General features: G+C 52.5%; 1 protein-coding gene and 1 long non-coding RNA gene across 4 annotated transcripts in view; one reads left to right on the top strand and one right to left on the bottom strand.

Annotated features, from left to right (window-relative positions):
• RBPMS2 (RNA binding protein, mRNA processing factor 2) overlaps nucleotides 1-7013 on the bottom strand; it is a 28977-nt gene extending 21964 nt beyond the window's left edge. For both annotated transcript variants that reach the window (XM_070421018.1, XM_070421028.1), the window contains exon 1: nucleotides 6644-7013. In XM_070421018.1, the coding sequence (XP_070277119.1) occupies nucleotides 6644-6724 (81 nt within the window). In that variant the 5' untranslated portion in view covers nucleotides 6725-7013. The remainder of the gene's footprint in view (nucleotides 1-6643) is intronic.
• The window catches only part of LOC139014176 (uncharacterized), a 24867-nt gene continuing 14826 nt past the window's right edge, over nucleotides 6500-16540 (top strand). Inside the window, exons 1-4 of one of the 2 annotated variants that reach the window (XR_011472202.1) lie at nucleotides 6500-6715; nucleotides 9909-9984; nucleotides 10807-10876; nucleotides 13354-13554. This is a non-coding gene — a long non-coding RNA (uncharacterized lncRNA). Of the gene's footprint in view, nucleotides 6716-9908; nucleotides 10060-10806; nucleotides 10877-13353; nucleotides 13555-16540 lie in introns of both variants that reach the window. The other variant, XR_011472203.1, reaches the window with a different exon arrangement.

Raw genomic sequence — 16540 nt, 5'->3', positions numbered from 1 at the left:
CTGCAAACACGTATCCCATGCCTGGTCCCGGTCAGGCCCTGCCCTGCCTCCCTGGGAGTCCAATATGCAGGTGGCCTTGATGACTTGCGACAGCCATAAGCTTCTGCTCAGCCAGCCATAAATGACTAAAGGCCATGGCAGATGGGCCTAGGCAGACCCTTCCTCTACACACATCCCCTGTGATACTCCAGAGGCCCCCAGCACAGATGGGTCCACCAGTGGACTGTCGTCAGGAAAGGAGAACCCACCAGAACTGCCACTGGTCTGGCCTCGGCACATCTTGGAGACAACCTTACTCTTTCCATCCAAGGGTAGAATAGAGGAAGCAGCAGAAAGCCAAGGAGCCTGTGCTGGTCCCTGGGCAGACAGACAGGGTTCTGGCATATGAAGCCTCTTGTCTACAGCTCCCGCCTCACAGCAGCATGGTTACTGAAGCATGGCAGATGGGCCCTGCCACCGCCTCACGGCTTTGCCAGGGGCGTGAGGACCCTTCTGAGGCAGCCATGGTCAGGAGCTGGCGGGGGAACTCTAGCACTCTCCTTCAGCTCTGAATAACGAGAGGTGGTGGCCCTTGACCAGGTGCTCAGTGGTCAGGGCAGGCAGGAAGGCTCCTCCTCTTCTCCACCTCTCAGTTCTGTCTGGAGGTCCAGGGGAAAGCATGAGAGCAAAAGGCTCAGCATCCGGCAGGTTCATGCCTTGCCTCTATTTACAGTGTCACCAGCTGCCCACTGAAGATGGGGATAAGTCAGATGTGCAAACACTGAATGAGATTTAGAAGCAGGTTCTTACGGGGGGCGGGCAAACTAGGCTGGCTGTCTGTGTTTAGGGAAGCAGAAGATAAGGAGACCCAAGAGAGTGTGTCTCCCCCGCCACCCCCCTCCCCCAACTGGCAGGTAGTCACTTTAGAGCAAGCATGGTTTCTTTAGTTAAGATGCCTAAAGCCGCAGAGTACCAAGGGTGTATGAAGACAGTCAGCCCTGGTACAGGCAACAGGGGAGCATACTGTCTGCAGAGAACTGAAAAATAAAAATGACCTGGCCTGGTTTTTATTATCATGAGATGACAATTCTAAACAATCTCTGTGATAAGACATTCCTCCTGCAGGGGCCGACAGCTCCCCTCACCCAACCTTGGGATGCCAGGAGACCAAAGGGAGCAAGCCTGCGGCCAGTCTCTGAGCTTCTATTGAGACCCTGGCATCACCCAAAGCTCAGGCTTCAAAAGCTTTAGTTGCAAGGCTTTTTCTCCCCCTGCCCCCAAGTCTCGCCAAAAACCCTAATAACAGAACAGCAGGTATAGCGTGGTGAGTAACACTGGGTTCAAATCCTAACTCACCCACTCACTAGCTGCGTGCGAGTGATCTAACCTCTGTGTCTACTCCTCGTTTATGAAATGGTGATGATGATGTAAGTAATTCACAGGCTGTGGTAAGAGGTGAAGGAGTTCAAATGGTAAAGTGCTTAGAGCAATGCCTGGCACAAACACCATATACGGGCTCACTATTATTAGAACTGCCTCTCCCATAGGTTATTTGAGCAGAGGCGACACATCCATAACACCCAGGAAGGAGAAGAGCCTGACCTACTGGAATCTGCCTGAATCCACTTGCCTGGGCCCTGTTTCCGGGTAAAAGCCCAGTCGCATGGATGCCTCCCTTCCCTTAAGCCAGTGGTTCTCAACCTTCTGGCCCTTTAAATACAGTTCCAGCCCTGGCCAGTTTGGCTCAGTGGATAGAGCGTCAGCCTGTGGACTGAAGGGTCCCAGGTTCAATTCCGGCCAAAGGCACATACATACCTGGGTTGCAGGCTCGATCCCCAGTGTGGGGCGTTCAAGAGGCAGCCGATCAATGATTCTCTCTCATCATTAATGTTTCTATCTCTCTCTCCCTCTCCCTTCCTCTCTGAAATCAATAAAAACATATATATATATATATATATATATATAAATAAATACAGTTCCATGTTGTGACTCAACCATAAAATTATTTTCGTTGCTGCCGAAACCGGTTTGGCTCAGTGGATAGTGCGTCAGCCTGTGGACTGAAGGGTCCCAGGTTCGATTCCGGTCAGGGGCATGTATCTTGGTTGCGGGCACATCCCCAGTGGGAGATGTGCAGGAGGCAGCTGATCGATGTTTCTCTCTCATCAATGTTTCTAACTCTCTATCTCTCTCCCTTCCTCTCTGTAGAAATCAATAAAATATACTTTAAAAAAAATTTATTTTCTTTGCTACTTCATAACTGTAATGTTGCTACTGTTATGAATCATAATGTAAATATCTGATATGCAGGATGGTCTTAGGCGACCCCTGTGAAGCGGTCGTTCGACCACCAAAGGGGTCACGACCCACAGGTTGAGAACCGCTGCCTTAAACCAATAAAAGCCTGCAGACAGATCACCAAGAAGTCCCAGATTCTGTCAAATGCTTTTGATGGCAGAGAAAAAAACAGGGAGGTGCCCAAGTGCACGCTGGACCCAGATTTCCTTCACACTCACCTAAAGTGCTAACCCTGGACGTCCTGCCAGGGGGTAGGGGTGTGGCTGGCTCTTAAGAGACCGCTGGAGGACACATAATGGACCCAGGGGTACCAGGCCCGGACCCAGCTACAGTAAACACAATGGACAAGATGAGGGTGAGAGGACAGCAAGAGACCAAGGCCCTCAAGTCAAACTGTCACCCCCTTAGCTGCCATTAATCAGTCTTTCTATAGTTTACCATTAGGCTAACATAAAAATGTCTTTAACTAAGAAAACAACAACAAAAAAGTCTTTAACTTTTGGAAACTCAAACATCGCCCCCCAACCCAAGATTCCAAATTCTACCCTTCCCTTAGGGGGCCCCCAATGACTAATTACTATAACTTAGTATTACCTTGTATTATGAAAGTAAAGTCTCCATTTTCAAAACAGAATGTTTACAAACCACACACACCCGTCCCCATAAACACTGTACCACCGAGCCATCCCTCGAGCATCCCTAAAACAGGACATGTTTGGGTCTGAGGTTGAGCAGCATTGCAAGCCAGTCCTGAGCAGGCTTCATGTGCTGTATTACCTCACCTTCTAGAGCTTGGGCACCAGGCATGACCTGCCTGGGGTAGAGTATTGAGACTGACACTTAGCTCTTTCCCTTCAGACCCTCCCCTTAATTCCTCCTTGCTCTCCTGAGCTTTCAAAGGGTATCAATGCTTCTAACACATCTCCTTCCCTAGAGGCAGAAAAATACCAATGTCCCCCAAAGCTTGCATGAGCATAAGGTGCCCCCCAATAATGTTGTAACATGGCAAACTTCTGGTAGTCACCCAAGCAAGCCATGTGGTTCCACAATCAACCTCCACTTTTATACATGCTACTAGAGGCCCGGTGCATGAATTCGTGCACAGGTGGGGTCCCTCGGGGTAGCCTGTGGAGATTGGGCCCCAGCTCATGTCCCCAGCCTCACAGCCCCGCCTGGCACCCTGCCTTGGCCTGGTGCTGCCCCCTCACCTACTCCACTATCCCGCCTGTGGGGCAACCGATTGGGGCCAGGGCCCCCGCTCCCTACCCCCCACCACCACAGCTGATCGCAGTCTGCGGGGCTATCAGTTGGGGCCAGGCCCCCAACCTGGCTCCCTCAGTGCCTGGGAGCTGGGCAGCGGCCCCACCCCCCGCCACTGGTTGCTGTCTGTGGGGCAATCAGCGGGGCGATCAGGCCCTGCTTGCACCCGCCTTGGCCTGGTGCCGCCCACTCTCCTGCTCCACCATCCCACCTCGATCCCGCTCTCGATGGGGCCCATCAGGCCCATCAGGGCTGGCAGCACCTCCACTGCCACCCCCTGCCAGCACCACCTCACCTATGCCCACCATGTTCCACACCGTCCCCTGGTGGTCAGCGCACGTCATAGCCAGGGGACCGCCCGAGGGGACAATTTGCATATTAGGCTTTCATTATATAGGATTCTCTCTTCTTGGAATGCCTTTCCCACCCTCACTGGTCTAACAACCTCCTACTTAGCTGCATCTCAGGGAGGGCAGACCTCGTAACTTCTCAGTGGCACCACCCTATCACTTGCTGATATCCCCTTATTTTATCTACCATTGTCTTCAACATTCCGTCACTTCCTGGCAAATCCTTCTCACCCCCGAGTCTGTGATCTTTCATCTATATTCCTGACCCTAGTCCAGAAAAGGAACCTAATATTTATGATATGGATGAAGCCCCCATGGGTAAGGTGGGCAACCAGGGAGAGCCCAGGCTATAAAGACAAAGCAGTTGTCCAAGAGTCCAAGCTACACAAAGATGAGCAGCCCCACTGAAACCCCATCCTGGAACCATGAAAATACACCCTTCTCCAGTGATCTAACACCTTTAGGAATTGAGGTCCTATGTGGGCCAAGTAGGATTCCTCGATTTTCTAGGGTTGCTTTAGTTAACCTCCATAGTCAGCTGGGAAGAGGCAGCCTAGATCAGCCATGAGAGTAAACCCTACTGCTAATGCAGATTCCCTAGGGGGTGGCTCTTAGGGTTAGCAGAACTAACCACCTAGGGGGCATCTATGCTAAAGAGAAGGAGTCCAGTTCCAGCTCAACCCACCAAGCTAAGATGGAACCCCGGCAAGAAAGCTCTTCGTCTACTCACTGTTCAGAAGGCTAATCAGGGAAGGGGGCCAATCCTTGTGCTTACCTGACCAGGCAGACACTGGGCTCCAGGAGATCCCCAGAGCCCTCAGTTTTAGATCTTTAAACAGGGCCTTCCACCAATACCAGCTGCACTGACTCCCTGAACTCTTACAGTGCTGTGGCCACCTCCACCCCCAAGGAGTAGCAAGGATTCCACTTCTTGAGGATTCTGCCCTCTCTCTCAGAAAAGGCACTTAGAAAAAGCGACCAGGACCTGAAATGTTTTCTCCAAGACCAGCCTGGCCACATGGTTCACCCTTCCCACCTCAAAGCGGTAGGTCTGAGGGCTAGCCCAGCCTCTTGGGCAGCGTGAGGTCCCTGCTTAAGTCAACCCTCTAGCAGAAGTGGCATTCTGGGTCCTTGTCCAGCTTTGTAGGAGGCAGCTTTTCTCCCTCAATTTCAGCCCACCGGAAGGCCAAGCAGAGGCCCCCCACACCAGCAACCCTGTCACCCTCCCCCAACTCTAAGGGGGAGATTCTGAACAACCAGGTAGAGTCAGGATGGGGTTAAGGTCCGAAACGCCATGACCTGTGGGCATCAAGATCCAAGGAGGACAAGACCTTCAGGAGCCAAAACAACCCCACCACACTAGAGCCCACACCACACTAGTGGACCGATGTCAGGGCCTCCCTGGCCACACTAGAGCGTTAAGAGTTGTGTATCCCGCTTCCCCCCCCCCCAACCCCCACCCCCCAAAAAGCAGAATTTAGACCTAGATTCTCAAGATGTCATGCCATTGGTGGACTGGGGCTGGCAGCAGGCTCTGAGTTGCTAAGAGTGGGAGCCGGCAGTGTGACCCTCCCACCATCCCTCCCACTTTGAGGAGCCCAGCCCAGCAGTGGGGCTGTGGCCGCCATTCTGCACCAAACCTATAGCACGGCCAGGCCAGCGGCAACATCACCGGAATGGAGGGGGTAGCAACACCAACCCCCACCAAGGGGCTCTGCGGTTTCTCCCCCAGACCAAGGGGAAGGGAGCTCAGGATGGATAACTGGTCCTTGGTTTCCTGGGCAAGAGCATGACAGGGTGGGGCAGGAAGGGTCTCTCAGCCCTGGAGTGACACAGCAGAGGCCCAGGCCCTTCAAGGGAGCTGCAAACCCTGTCCCCTTTCCACACCAGTTTTTGTCTTTGCGGCCCAGCTCCTGGTCTCCATCCACTGATAGCCAAATCCACCACCGCACCCCCCACATCCTCCCTGATTTCACCATCCCATTAACCACCCAGCTGCTGGAGGTTCCACGAAGCCACCTCATACTCCCAAGTCTTAGCACATGGCTGGCGGACCAGATAACGTCGCCTCTGCTTTCGGAATCCATCCAGGCCAGCTCTGGGGTCCTAGCTTGGCTGCCTGGGCAAAACCGAGGGAGGCGAACCGGGAAGTGTCTTTAGGCATCGCCTTCCCAACTCTAATTAACTGCCGCTGACCTCTTCGCCAGAGCCCGGTTCTGGGGCCGTGAGGGAAGCCCGTGCACCCGCCGCCGCCACCACCAGCTCTAGTGAACCACGGTGCCGGCGGCTGCCCCGGGCCTCCAAGGTCACGGGGAGGGGTCAGGGTGGAGAGGGCACGGGACGGTGCCGCCCGCCCGCCGCGCTAATCCCGCTCAGTTCCTTCCAGCCGAGGTGGGAGTCCCGGCCATGCGGGGAGGCGCCGGGAGGGGAGCAGCCAGTCGGGCCGAGAGCGGAGGACGAGGGACGCGCGGGCAGGAGGCGTGGGGCGGCCGTGGTGCCGCTCGCCCACCGCGGGACGCACGGACCGCGGCCGGCGCACGGCCCGCCCCAAGCCCCGGAGGGCGGGGAGACAATGCCCGCCCGGCGGGGCAGTCCAGGCCGTGCGCCCCCGCCCGCCGGACACGGGCTGCTCCTCCCCGGTCGAAGGGCAGCGGCGGGAAGGCTCCGGGAGCGATGGCCGGACCGGCCCCGCGCGCCCTCTCTCCCGCCCACCTCCGCGCGCACTTCACCCGACCAGTCCCGGGGCGCAGACCCACCTCCTCCTCCAGGGTGCCGCCGGAGCCCGAGCCCGTGCCGGTGCCGGTGCTGTGCTCGTCGTCCGGCTTCAGGTTGCTCATGGTGCGGGGGGGTGGGAGGGGTGACGAGAGGAAGGGAACGCGGAGGGCGAGAGCGGCGCCGGCCCCGGCGAGGAGGTGGGAGGGGGCGCGGTGAGCGGTGCGCTCCGGGGGTGCGGGGCGGGGTGGCGGTGGGGGGCGCGCGGGGCGGTGAGAGGGGCGGCCGCCGCGTCGGGCTGGGGTCACATCAAGTTTGGCGGGTGCGGGAGGCGGGGAGGGGGTGCGGCGGGGGAGGCACTGCGAACCGGAGCCGAGCCGGAGTGGCCGCCGCCTCCGCCTTTTCACTGCGACCGCCGAGTGCGCCCGCGGCGGCGGCGGCGGCGGGGGGCGGGCGCCGGGGGAGGGGGCGGGCGCCGGGCGGCGGCGGGGGGCGGGGGCCGGAACCGGCCTCAGCTGGGGCCGGGCCAGCCCCCCGCCCTCCGCGCGGTCTCCGGGGGAACGCGCAGCCAATCCCCGCCGCCCACTGAGGACTCGCCCCGGCCGGGCCGCGGCGCGCTAGCCCCCGGCGGGGCTTTCCCCCTCGCTCTCGTGGTCTCTCCCGCTCCCATCTTTCCCCTTTTCCTTTCTCCGCAAGTTTTTAAACTTTGATGAACTTGCCCGGCGAACTTTCTTAAAGGGGCCGCGCTGTCCCAGCCCGCGGACCGTGGAGCTGGGTGCCGGGCGCCCCTGCGTCCCTCGCCAACCCCGCCCCGGCGACCCCACGTGGGGGGCTCCAGCTGGACTCCTGAGTCGTCGGCTTCAGGAAGGAGGCTCAGCTTGTGCCCTGATCCGGGATCATAGGGCCCGGGGCACCCATTGCACCCCCAAATTCAGCGCCCAGACCTGGCCCGCGCGCTCCGCTCTCCCAGGAGCTCAGGGTTGCTTTGGGGGGCAGGTTCTGGGGAGGAGGGTGGGGCCGTGGGGTGGGCGCGGACACCTGGGCTTTGGCCCCGGCTGGGCGCAGTTTTGCTGCGTGACCTTGAGGAAATCGCTTCCCCTCTCTGGCCTCAGGCTTCCAGCCCCGAGGGTGGGACGTAGACCTCAGCTCCCTTCCCAACCCCGGCCGCCGCTGGGACTCTGGGCGGGGAGACGAGTCTTGGGGATCCGAATGCTCACAAGCTCCAGCCGGGGGTACCTCCCGTGACTGAGAAGGCTCCGTGCGCCCTCCCCTTCCCCTTCCCACCCTCCAGCTTTGGGTGCTCTCTTACCACGGCCTCAAGCCCCCCACACGAACACACCTTGCCCCTCCCATTCAGAGCCCGAGGCACAGGGAAGGGAGAGCCACCTGCGGCCTGGGCGCGGCGGCAGTGACTCCCCTCCCCGGGTCTCAAGGGCGCAGCCCTCGGAGGGCTTTTCCTCTGACTTTTGAAAACCCGCTCGGGCTGAGGCCGGCCCCTGCCGCCACCCTGTGCAACCCGCCCCCCCCCCCCCCCCCCACCTCGGTGTGCTCTTCAAGAGCAGCAGCCACGAGGCCGGGGGAGCTGCCCCAGGACTGGCGCCCCTGGCTCTGAACTCGAGCTGCGACCCCGGAACCCCGGCCAGAGGCTCCGTTGGGACGGAAGAGACCGGCGGGACCTGGCGTGATTTGCTTCCCTGCTCCTAGTTTCTGCTCACTTTCCGGGCCAACCTGGTCGCCGCACCTGCGTTTTAATGTTGGACGCGGCGCGCGACGTCGGTGGAGTGAGGTTGGGTGGGCAGTCAGACCAGTGAGGATCCCAGACCCTAAACCAGTGACTCAACCCTTCCGAGCCTCAGTATGCCGACCTGCTAGGCAAGGCTAGCGCGGCCACCCGGGAGTATCTAGTGGGACGGCTTAGTCTCCACAACAAATCGTAATCCCCTTCCTAGCCTGCCACTTCACAGTTAGGTAAATTGAGGCCTAGAAATAAGCAGTGTCTTTCCCAAAGACATATTCTCCCAGTAAATCATGGTTGAGCACCTACTATGTGCTGGTGGATAGGCCAGAAGCACCCTGGTCTCCCCCCCCCCCCCCCCCCCCATTGTGAACATTAGGTTCAGGCTCTAGTATGAGGGTAACCGCCTCCTATAGGGAGCAGGCACTGCCATTCCATGAGAAGTGCTTCTCTTTACCCAAACGTTTTTAGGTACTTCCAGCCTCTGGCCCCTCCAGATGGAGCCAACCTTGTGAGTCCGTAGACATCCTGACCATCCTTCACAAGCCGCACTCCACCCAGCATAATCTCCCCCACCCCTGCCCTAGATCTTCCCAGCAGGCGGACCACCAGCTTTGTCCCATCAGGATTATTCCTCTCCCTCCTCCTCCCTTTTTCTTTCCTCTCCGCTTTTCCCGCTTTATCAATCCAAATCCTCACTTCCCTCAAATTCCTGCTTCAGTTCGGCTCCCTTTTCTGCCGGGAGGAGAAGCCTGGCCAGTTTTCTAAACTCCGGTATCTTGATAGTTTGGAATTTTTCAAAGAGGAAGGGCGTCTCATCTTGCCCTTCAGGTTCCCATTTTATAGAGAAGGAAGCTGAGGCCCGAAGAAGTGACAAATGACACAGGGTCCACAATTGACCCCCACTGCTGTATTTTTCCGTGACATGAAGCTGATAATTTTTTTTAAATATTTATTACTTTTCTGATGATAAGAGCAATATATGCACATCGTTGAAGAGTTGTAAGCTATAAAATAGTTTAGGAAACAATCTGCCATCTAGAGAGCAATTTATTAATATTTCCTTCTAATCTTTTTGTCCGTGCATAAATTTGCGATCTATAGTTTCAGAACCCCTTTTTCTTAAATTTGTCATGAGCATTTCTTAAAATTATTCAGTCATAATTTTTTATTGTTAACCCCCATGAGATGTGCCATAATTTTTTTAATATACATTTTTTTATTGATTTCAGAGAGGAAGGGAGAGAGAAACATCAATGATGAGAGAGAATCATTGATCGGCTGCCTCCTGCATGCCCTTTCCTAGCAACTGAGCCCGCAACCCAGGCATATGTCCTTGACCGGAATCGAACCCGGAACCCTTTCACTGAGCCAGACTAGCTAGGGCGATGTGCCACAATTTGACATCTTTTGTTATTAGACATTTGCATTCTTTCCAGTTTTACTCTCTTTTGCCTTCATGAGAAACACCTTACACGAGGATTCTTATTGCTTCAGAAAGCTTCCTGGATTGTGGCCAGCCTTTAAGCATATTGGAGGCAGCACCTGTCTTATTCCACCTTGTATCCCCACAGCTCCTGAAATGGAAGAATCTCTGACTCCAGAGGGATTGGGAGATTATGTAAACGCAAAGGTCCCACCCACCCTGGTGTGAGTATCCAGTTGATGCAAATGGGGCTAGAGAGAAGAGTTCAGGGTATACAACTCTGGCCAACTGCCTGGCGGGTGAGAACTTTTAACTCAGTCTCTTCCAACTCTGACCTGGTAGCCAGCCTCTAGCAACCTCTTCAGTGCCCCCTCACCCCTTGGTGCCAGGCTTCCCATTACCTCTGAGCTTCTCACATTTCTGTTCCCTTTGCCTAAGGCAGTGATGGCGAACCTATGACACGTGTGTCAGAGGTGACATGCGAACTCATTTTTTTGGTTGAGTTTTCTTTGTTAAATGGCATTTAAATATATAAAATAAATATAAAAAATATAAGTCTTTGTTTTACTATGGTTGCAAATATCAAAAAATTTCTATATGTGACACAGCACCAGAATTAAGTTAGGGTTTTTCAGAATGCTGACACGCCAAGCTCAAAAGGTTCGCCATCACTGGCCTAAGGCCACCCCCCATCCCTTCCCCAGCTTCCTGATCTTTCCCCACCCACACCCCTTCCCAAATGCTCTCATAGGGCCTTCTCTGTGTCCTCTTGAGCCTGGGAATACCTCGTCTTGCAGTCTCACCTACCAGATGTGAAAATCTCTGACTCTGAGAAGTATCCACAAACCTTGCTAAGTGAATACAGCCTCACCTTTCCATTTCTGCAGAGAACTTGATGAGGGATGGGCATTTGCAGTGGTAGATGTTAATAACCCTTCGCTGAAATGATATTGGACCATTCCTGGGGCCTCTGGGTTATCTGGGGTGTATGGCCCTTTCTCTTTGATTTACTGTACATACGTCATCCTTTGGTGTTTTATTCTTAGGGGATGGAAAAGATTCAGATGGCCTCACTCCTGAGAAATGCTGCCCTGGGACCCACCCAGCATCCTGAGGGTATGTATGCCTTGCTACTTTCTAACCTCAGCTTCCCCACCATCAAGAAAGCCTGGGCAATGAGAAGGCAGGTAGAGAGGGTGACCTTGAAGCCCAAAGACTGGGCTAAGGTATATTTTCTTGGCATTTACAGGTTTAAGCTCCCCTTGGTGTAAGAGGTCTCAGGAAGGGAAGGGGGCTGGATGCTGACATTTATAAAGTACCTTTGCCTTCCTGCCCCAGGCACTTAATGTGCAGTCTGACTTAATCTTCCCATTGTTCCTGCTATTCCTAATTAAAGATTAGAAAACTGAGACCCAGGAATATTGGGGAACTTGCCTAGCTACTAGTGGATGGCATGGATGATGGGGAAAATGTGAAATAGCCCTGCGACAGGACTCTGATTCTGTGACCTTGGGCAGCCTACCAGCTGAGTATCAACGAGTTCATCTGTAAAATGGGAATACAGTGCACAACTTCAAGGACGTGTTATACAAGTTAAGTAAGAGCTCCTGGTAAGCTCTTGTTGATTGTGATTATTACCCTTGATCCTACTGCTAGTTTAAAGGTGATGCAGGTCAAGATTGAAAACTGGGTCTTTTCAACCCAAAGTTCCTGAGCTCTCTCCTTCTCCCCTTGCCTCCTTTACTCTGGGCCACACAGTTACCTAGATCCCAAGTTCAAATCCAAAGCAAACAGTATTTCTAAAAAAAAAACTGTGTCAGAAGGCCGGGGTTTAAGTTTACGTGACCACAGGCAGGTCGTTTAATCTCCCTGTGGCTTCGTTTTCTCATAGTAAAACGGGAGGTGCCTTTCAGGCTCTCCTGAGTGTTATCCAGGCTCTCTTGAGTGTTAAATGAGATCCCAGCTCTGGAAGTTCTATGAGGGCCTCAAAGCTCTAGGGCAGTGGTCGGCAAACTCATTAGTCAACGGAGCCAAATAGTAACAGTACAACGATTGAAATTTCTTTTGAGAGCCAAATTTTTTAAACTTAAACTATATAGGTAGGTACATTGTCATTAACTTAATTAGGGTACTCCTAAGGCTTAGGAAGAGCCACACTCAAGGGGCCAAAGAGCCGCAGTTTGCCGACCACGGCTCTAAGGCAACAAGAGGAGTGATTATAAAATCAGCAAAGGAATAGAACCAAGAACTTCACTTAGAACCCAGTCTTCCCAAGAGGCAGTGTCTCTGCCCTCCCTGCACATAATGTTATTTTTTCTGTTTCCATGTGGCTGAAAATTAGGGGGGGACCCCGAGGACAGGGTGGTATCTTTTTCTGAATTCTCAGTGCCCAGCTCAGGTCCTGGTGGAGGGGGTTTAGGAATGAATATTGAATGAATGAAAGGCTTGAGTTACCATGGAAAAAAATCCCTGAGAGGGGTATTTTTATACTAACATGTCAATTACTGCTTTTTCTTCCTTCTCCCAAAGTGGGAGAGAGAGTAGGATGCCAGGAACCTGAAAAGTAAGCAAAAGATTAAAAAACAACAATCAGAAACCCAAAAGGGGTGTCTGGGCAGGTCAAAGGTTCCTGGCCTAGATTCTGGGTTCCCAACTTACACCTCCCTCTCTGCAGCCAGAGCCCCCGCCCCACTGCCAGGTCCTATCCAACCACTGGGCCAGTGGTCTTTGCAAATGGGGAAACTGAGTTTCAGCGGCTGAAATCAACATCTAAGGTCACACAGCCAGGCACTGAATTCATTTTATACTTTCTATTTAATTTCAAAGGCAGATAGCTTGGAAGTTTTCTTTCTAAGAAAAAAAAACAAAGCTAATCACAGATATTTTCATATGGAGCCCTCAAATGATCTTTTATCCTTTAGAAAGTGTGTGTTTAAAAAGAAAAAAAAAAGAGGTTCTGGCAACGATTAAATGGCACTTGCTAAACTTTTACTGTTTTCGAGTCCTTCCCAGGGAACCAAAGGTCACTGAGAATGCCACTCTGGCCTGCTTCCCTGCCTGAGTTGCAGGTCTCTCAGAGCCTGAGAGAGGGCCCCGCACGCCAGACAAATTGCAGAATTGCCTGGCATGCCAGGAAGCTGGCCCCACTAGACAGTTTCCGAGAAAGACCTAGGGACTGAAAGTAGGAATAGTTGTACTTGACCCAGGGTCCAGTGGGGCAAATGACAATCTTCTGGGGACTGGCTCTGCCTAGAGTGGGGTGGGGAGGGGCAAGGAGGGAGGATGAGCTGGCTCTACCTTCCCCGCTGAAGTTGCCAGTGAGGCTCCTTTTACAGTCCTTTTTGCCTTCCAAAAAGCCTCTGATTCATAAGGGAAAGGGAGCAGCTGCACTCATTCTCTCTTAGACTTCAGGGATTTAAGGAGGCAGTATGCTTCCCCTGAGGTGGGCATTGCAGATCATAGAGTCTGTATTAGAAGGGGCCCTAGTGGTCACACAAGTCAATGGACCTCACACTTGGCTGCAGACCAGAATTGCCTTTTGAAGAAGACAGACTCCTGTGGCCCAGCGAAAACAACTACATCCAAATTTCTAGGGGCAGACCTTAGGAATCTCCTGGTACCCTAGCAACTAGAACCCTGGGACCTGAATCCAACTGCCTGCAGCAAACACTCGAATCTCCACCAAAGACTAATCCAGCCTTGGCCTGAACTTGGGGGAAAAGCAACTTCACCCACCCCAACGGCTCATCCTACTGCTACACCTCCAGCTCTACTTACAGCAATATTGTTATCAGGTAATGATTAGTGATAATTAACATATGTCAAGTACTTGGCCATTGACCTCTTAGCACAGAAGCTGAGCTTCCAAGTTCTAGACTGAGACAGGCCTGGGTTCAAACCTTGGTGCACTTTATATTTGTTTTTGTGACTTTGTGCAAAGTGACTAAGGACTCCGAGCCTCAATTTCTTCATCTGTGAAATGGGGACAGTTTGTGTAGAATTACACAACAGTGCTTGGCATTATGTCCTTTCAATTAAAAATTTAAGGTGTGCCTCTGGTTAAACCCAAATCTGTCTCCCTGTTCCTTTAGGCAACTCCTCCATATATGTGGCCCTGAGCTCTATAGCTCCCTATCATAGGGTAGTCCTTGGCAGACAGTGGGCCCCATTGCCAGCACCTGACTCTGGTTCTTGTCCCCTCACACTCTGGTTGGCCTCTCTTCTGGACGGGCACTAGGGGTGGTGAAATACTGTGGGAGGGGGACTCTGCTCAGCAGGGCCAGGCCTGCAGGAATTCTTTTTTTTTATATATATATATATATATATATTTTATTGATTTTTTTACAGAGAGGAAGGGAGAGGGATAGAGAGTTAGAAACATTGATCAGCTGCCTCCTGCACACCTCCTACTGGGGATGTGCCCGCAACCAAGGTACATGCCCTTGACCGGAATTGAACCTGGGACCTTTCAGTCCGCAGGCCGACGCTCTATCTACTGAGCCAAACTGGTTAGGGCTGCAGGAATTCTTTGAGCATGTGAGGAATCAGAGAAGCTGATGTGAAAAAGGCTGCAGAGTACAGATCTCAGGATAGAAGAGAGTAGCTTCCAAATCCTGCCTGCATAAGGCTGCTAACCTAGGCTGCCAGCTGTGTGCCAGGCTCAGAGCTAGGCATAAGATGTCTCAGAACTCATTCAGCTCTCACAGCTGGCTGGACAGGTGATTTTTCTGTATTTTACATTTGTGATGCAAAGAGGTTAGGTAACCTATATAGTGATGCACAGCTATAACTGTTAGGACTGAGATTTGAACTCAGGTCTCCCTATATTCCACCACTGGAACTACAATGAAACAAACGAATTAAAGTGTAAGTCCAAAATGCAGTTTTCTTCCAGGAATCCTCTAGCTAAGTATTTGCTAATTTTGTATCTAGCAATAATCCCTTGTATTTATACAGTAAGTTTTTTTTTTTTAAATAAATGTGCACCTTCATTTTATATGTATATTTTTCTTTGTTTCTAGAAAAGCTAATATTTGTCATGGTACTTATAGTATAAGATTCACAAGGTACAAAAGAATATTAAAATCAGTTTCAGTCCTTAAGAAAGTTAAACATAGAATTACCAGATGACCCAACAATTCCACTCCTAGATATGTACCTGAAATAATTGAATACAGATATTTAAACAAAGACCTGTACATGAGTGTTCAGAGTAGTGCTATTCACAATAGCCAAAAGGTGGAGACTACCCAAATGTCCATCAATGAATAAACAAAATGTGTTATAGTCATATATACAATCCTATATAATAAAAGGCTAATATGCAAATTGACCAAATGGCGGAACGACCAGTCGCAATGACACGCACTGACCACCAGGGGGCAGATGCTCAACACAGGAGCTGCCCCTTGGTGGTCAGTGCGCTCCCACAGGGGGAACGCCACTCAGCCAGAAGCCGGGCTTACGGCTGGCAAGCATAGTGGCAGTGGTGGGAGCCTCTCCCACCTCCGTGGCAGTGCTAAGGACCCCTCGGGGGGTGTCTGCCTGCCAGCTTAGGGGGAGTGGGCCTAAGCTGGCAGTCAGACATTCCCCGAGAGGTCCCGGACTGTGAGAGGGTGCAGGCTGGGCTGAGGGACTCTCTCCCCCCCTACACCCCAGTGCACAAAAGTTGTACACCGGGCCTCTGGTGGAATATAAAAATCCATGAGAAGGATCAACATGGATGAACCTCAAAAACATACTAAGTAAAAAAAGCCAGACACAAAAGGTCACATACTATATGATTCTATTTATATGAAATATGTAGAATCATCAGCAATTCTGTAGAAACAGAAAGTAGATTTGTGGTTGCCAGGGCCTAGGAGTTGAGAAATAGAGAGTAACTGCTAATAGAGGCAGTGGTGTTTGGGGTGTTTGTTTGTTTGTGTGTGTGTGATGAAAATATTGGAGCTACATTGAGGTGATGGTTAGACAACACTGAATGTAATGAATTGTACATTTTAAAATGGTTAAAATGGCCTGGCTGGTGCGACTCAGTGGTTGAGCATTGACCTATGAACCAGGAGGTCACGGTTCGATTTCCTGTCAGAGCACATTCCCAGGTTGCAAGCTCAATCCCCAGTGTGGGGCGTGCAGGAGGTAGCCGATCAATGATTCTCTCTCATTATTGATGTTTCTATCTCTTCCTCTCCCTTCCTCTCTGAAGTCAATAAAATGTATTTTTAAAAAAATAAATAAAATGGTTAAGATGATTCATGTTATATGAGTTTTAACTCAGTTTTATAAAAATACTAGAGGTCCTGCGCATGAAATTTGTGCACAGGTTGGGTCCCGAGGCCTGGCCTGTGATCAGGGCCAATCTTTCCCAGTGCCGGCAGCCGGCCCCACCCCCTGCCGCCAATGCTGGTCGCTGCCCTGTGTGTGGGTCGACCAGCGGGGCAATCAGGGCCCTGCTCACTCACACCCACCTTGGCCTGGCGCCACCCATACCCACTGCCACTCCCTGTTCCCCTTCCCCATTGGGCAATCAGAGCCTGCCGGCCAGGGGGAGGAACCGAGAGGTTGGGCGGCAGGCCCTGATTGGGCAATCGGGGCCTGCGGGCTGGTGGTAGCTCCTGCGTGGAGTGTCTGCCCCCTGGTGGTCAGTGCATGTCATAGCAAGCAGTCATTCCACCGTCTGGTTGATTTGCATATTACGCTTTCATATATATAGATTGAACATTAAGGCTCCCCTCAACCCCATCCCCTGGCAACTAGTACAAGTTCCAGGGGTATTCTGAG

Source organism: Myotis yumanensis, unplaced genomic scaffold (assembly GCF_028538775.1).
Source record: "Myotis yumanensis isolate MYYU_CA2020_CCGP unplaced genomic scaffold, mMyoYum1.0.hap1 SCAF_1, whole genome shotgun sequence".
In the NCBI taxonomy this organism is placed as follows: domain Eukaryota; kingdom Metazoa; phylum Chordata; class Mammalia; order Chiroptera; family Vespertilionidae; genus Myotis; species Myotis yumanensis.
The sequence above is the reverse complement of the archived record's forward strand: the minus strand, read 5'-3'. Positions and strand labels throughout refer to the sequence as shown.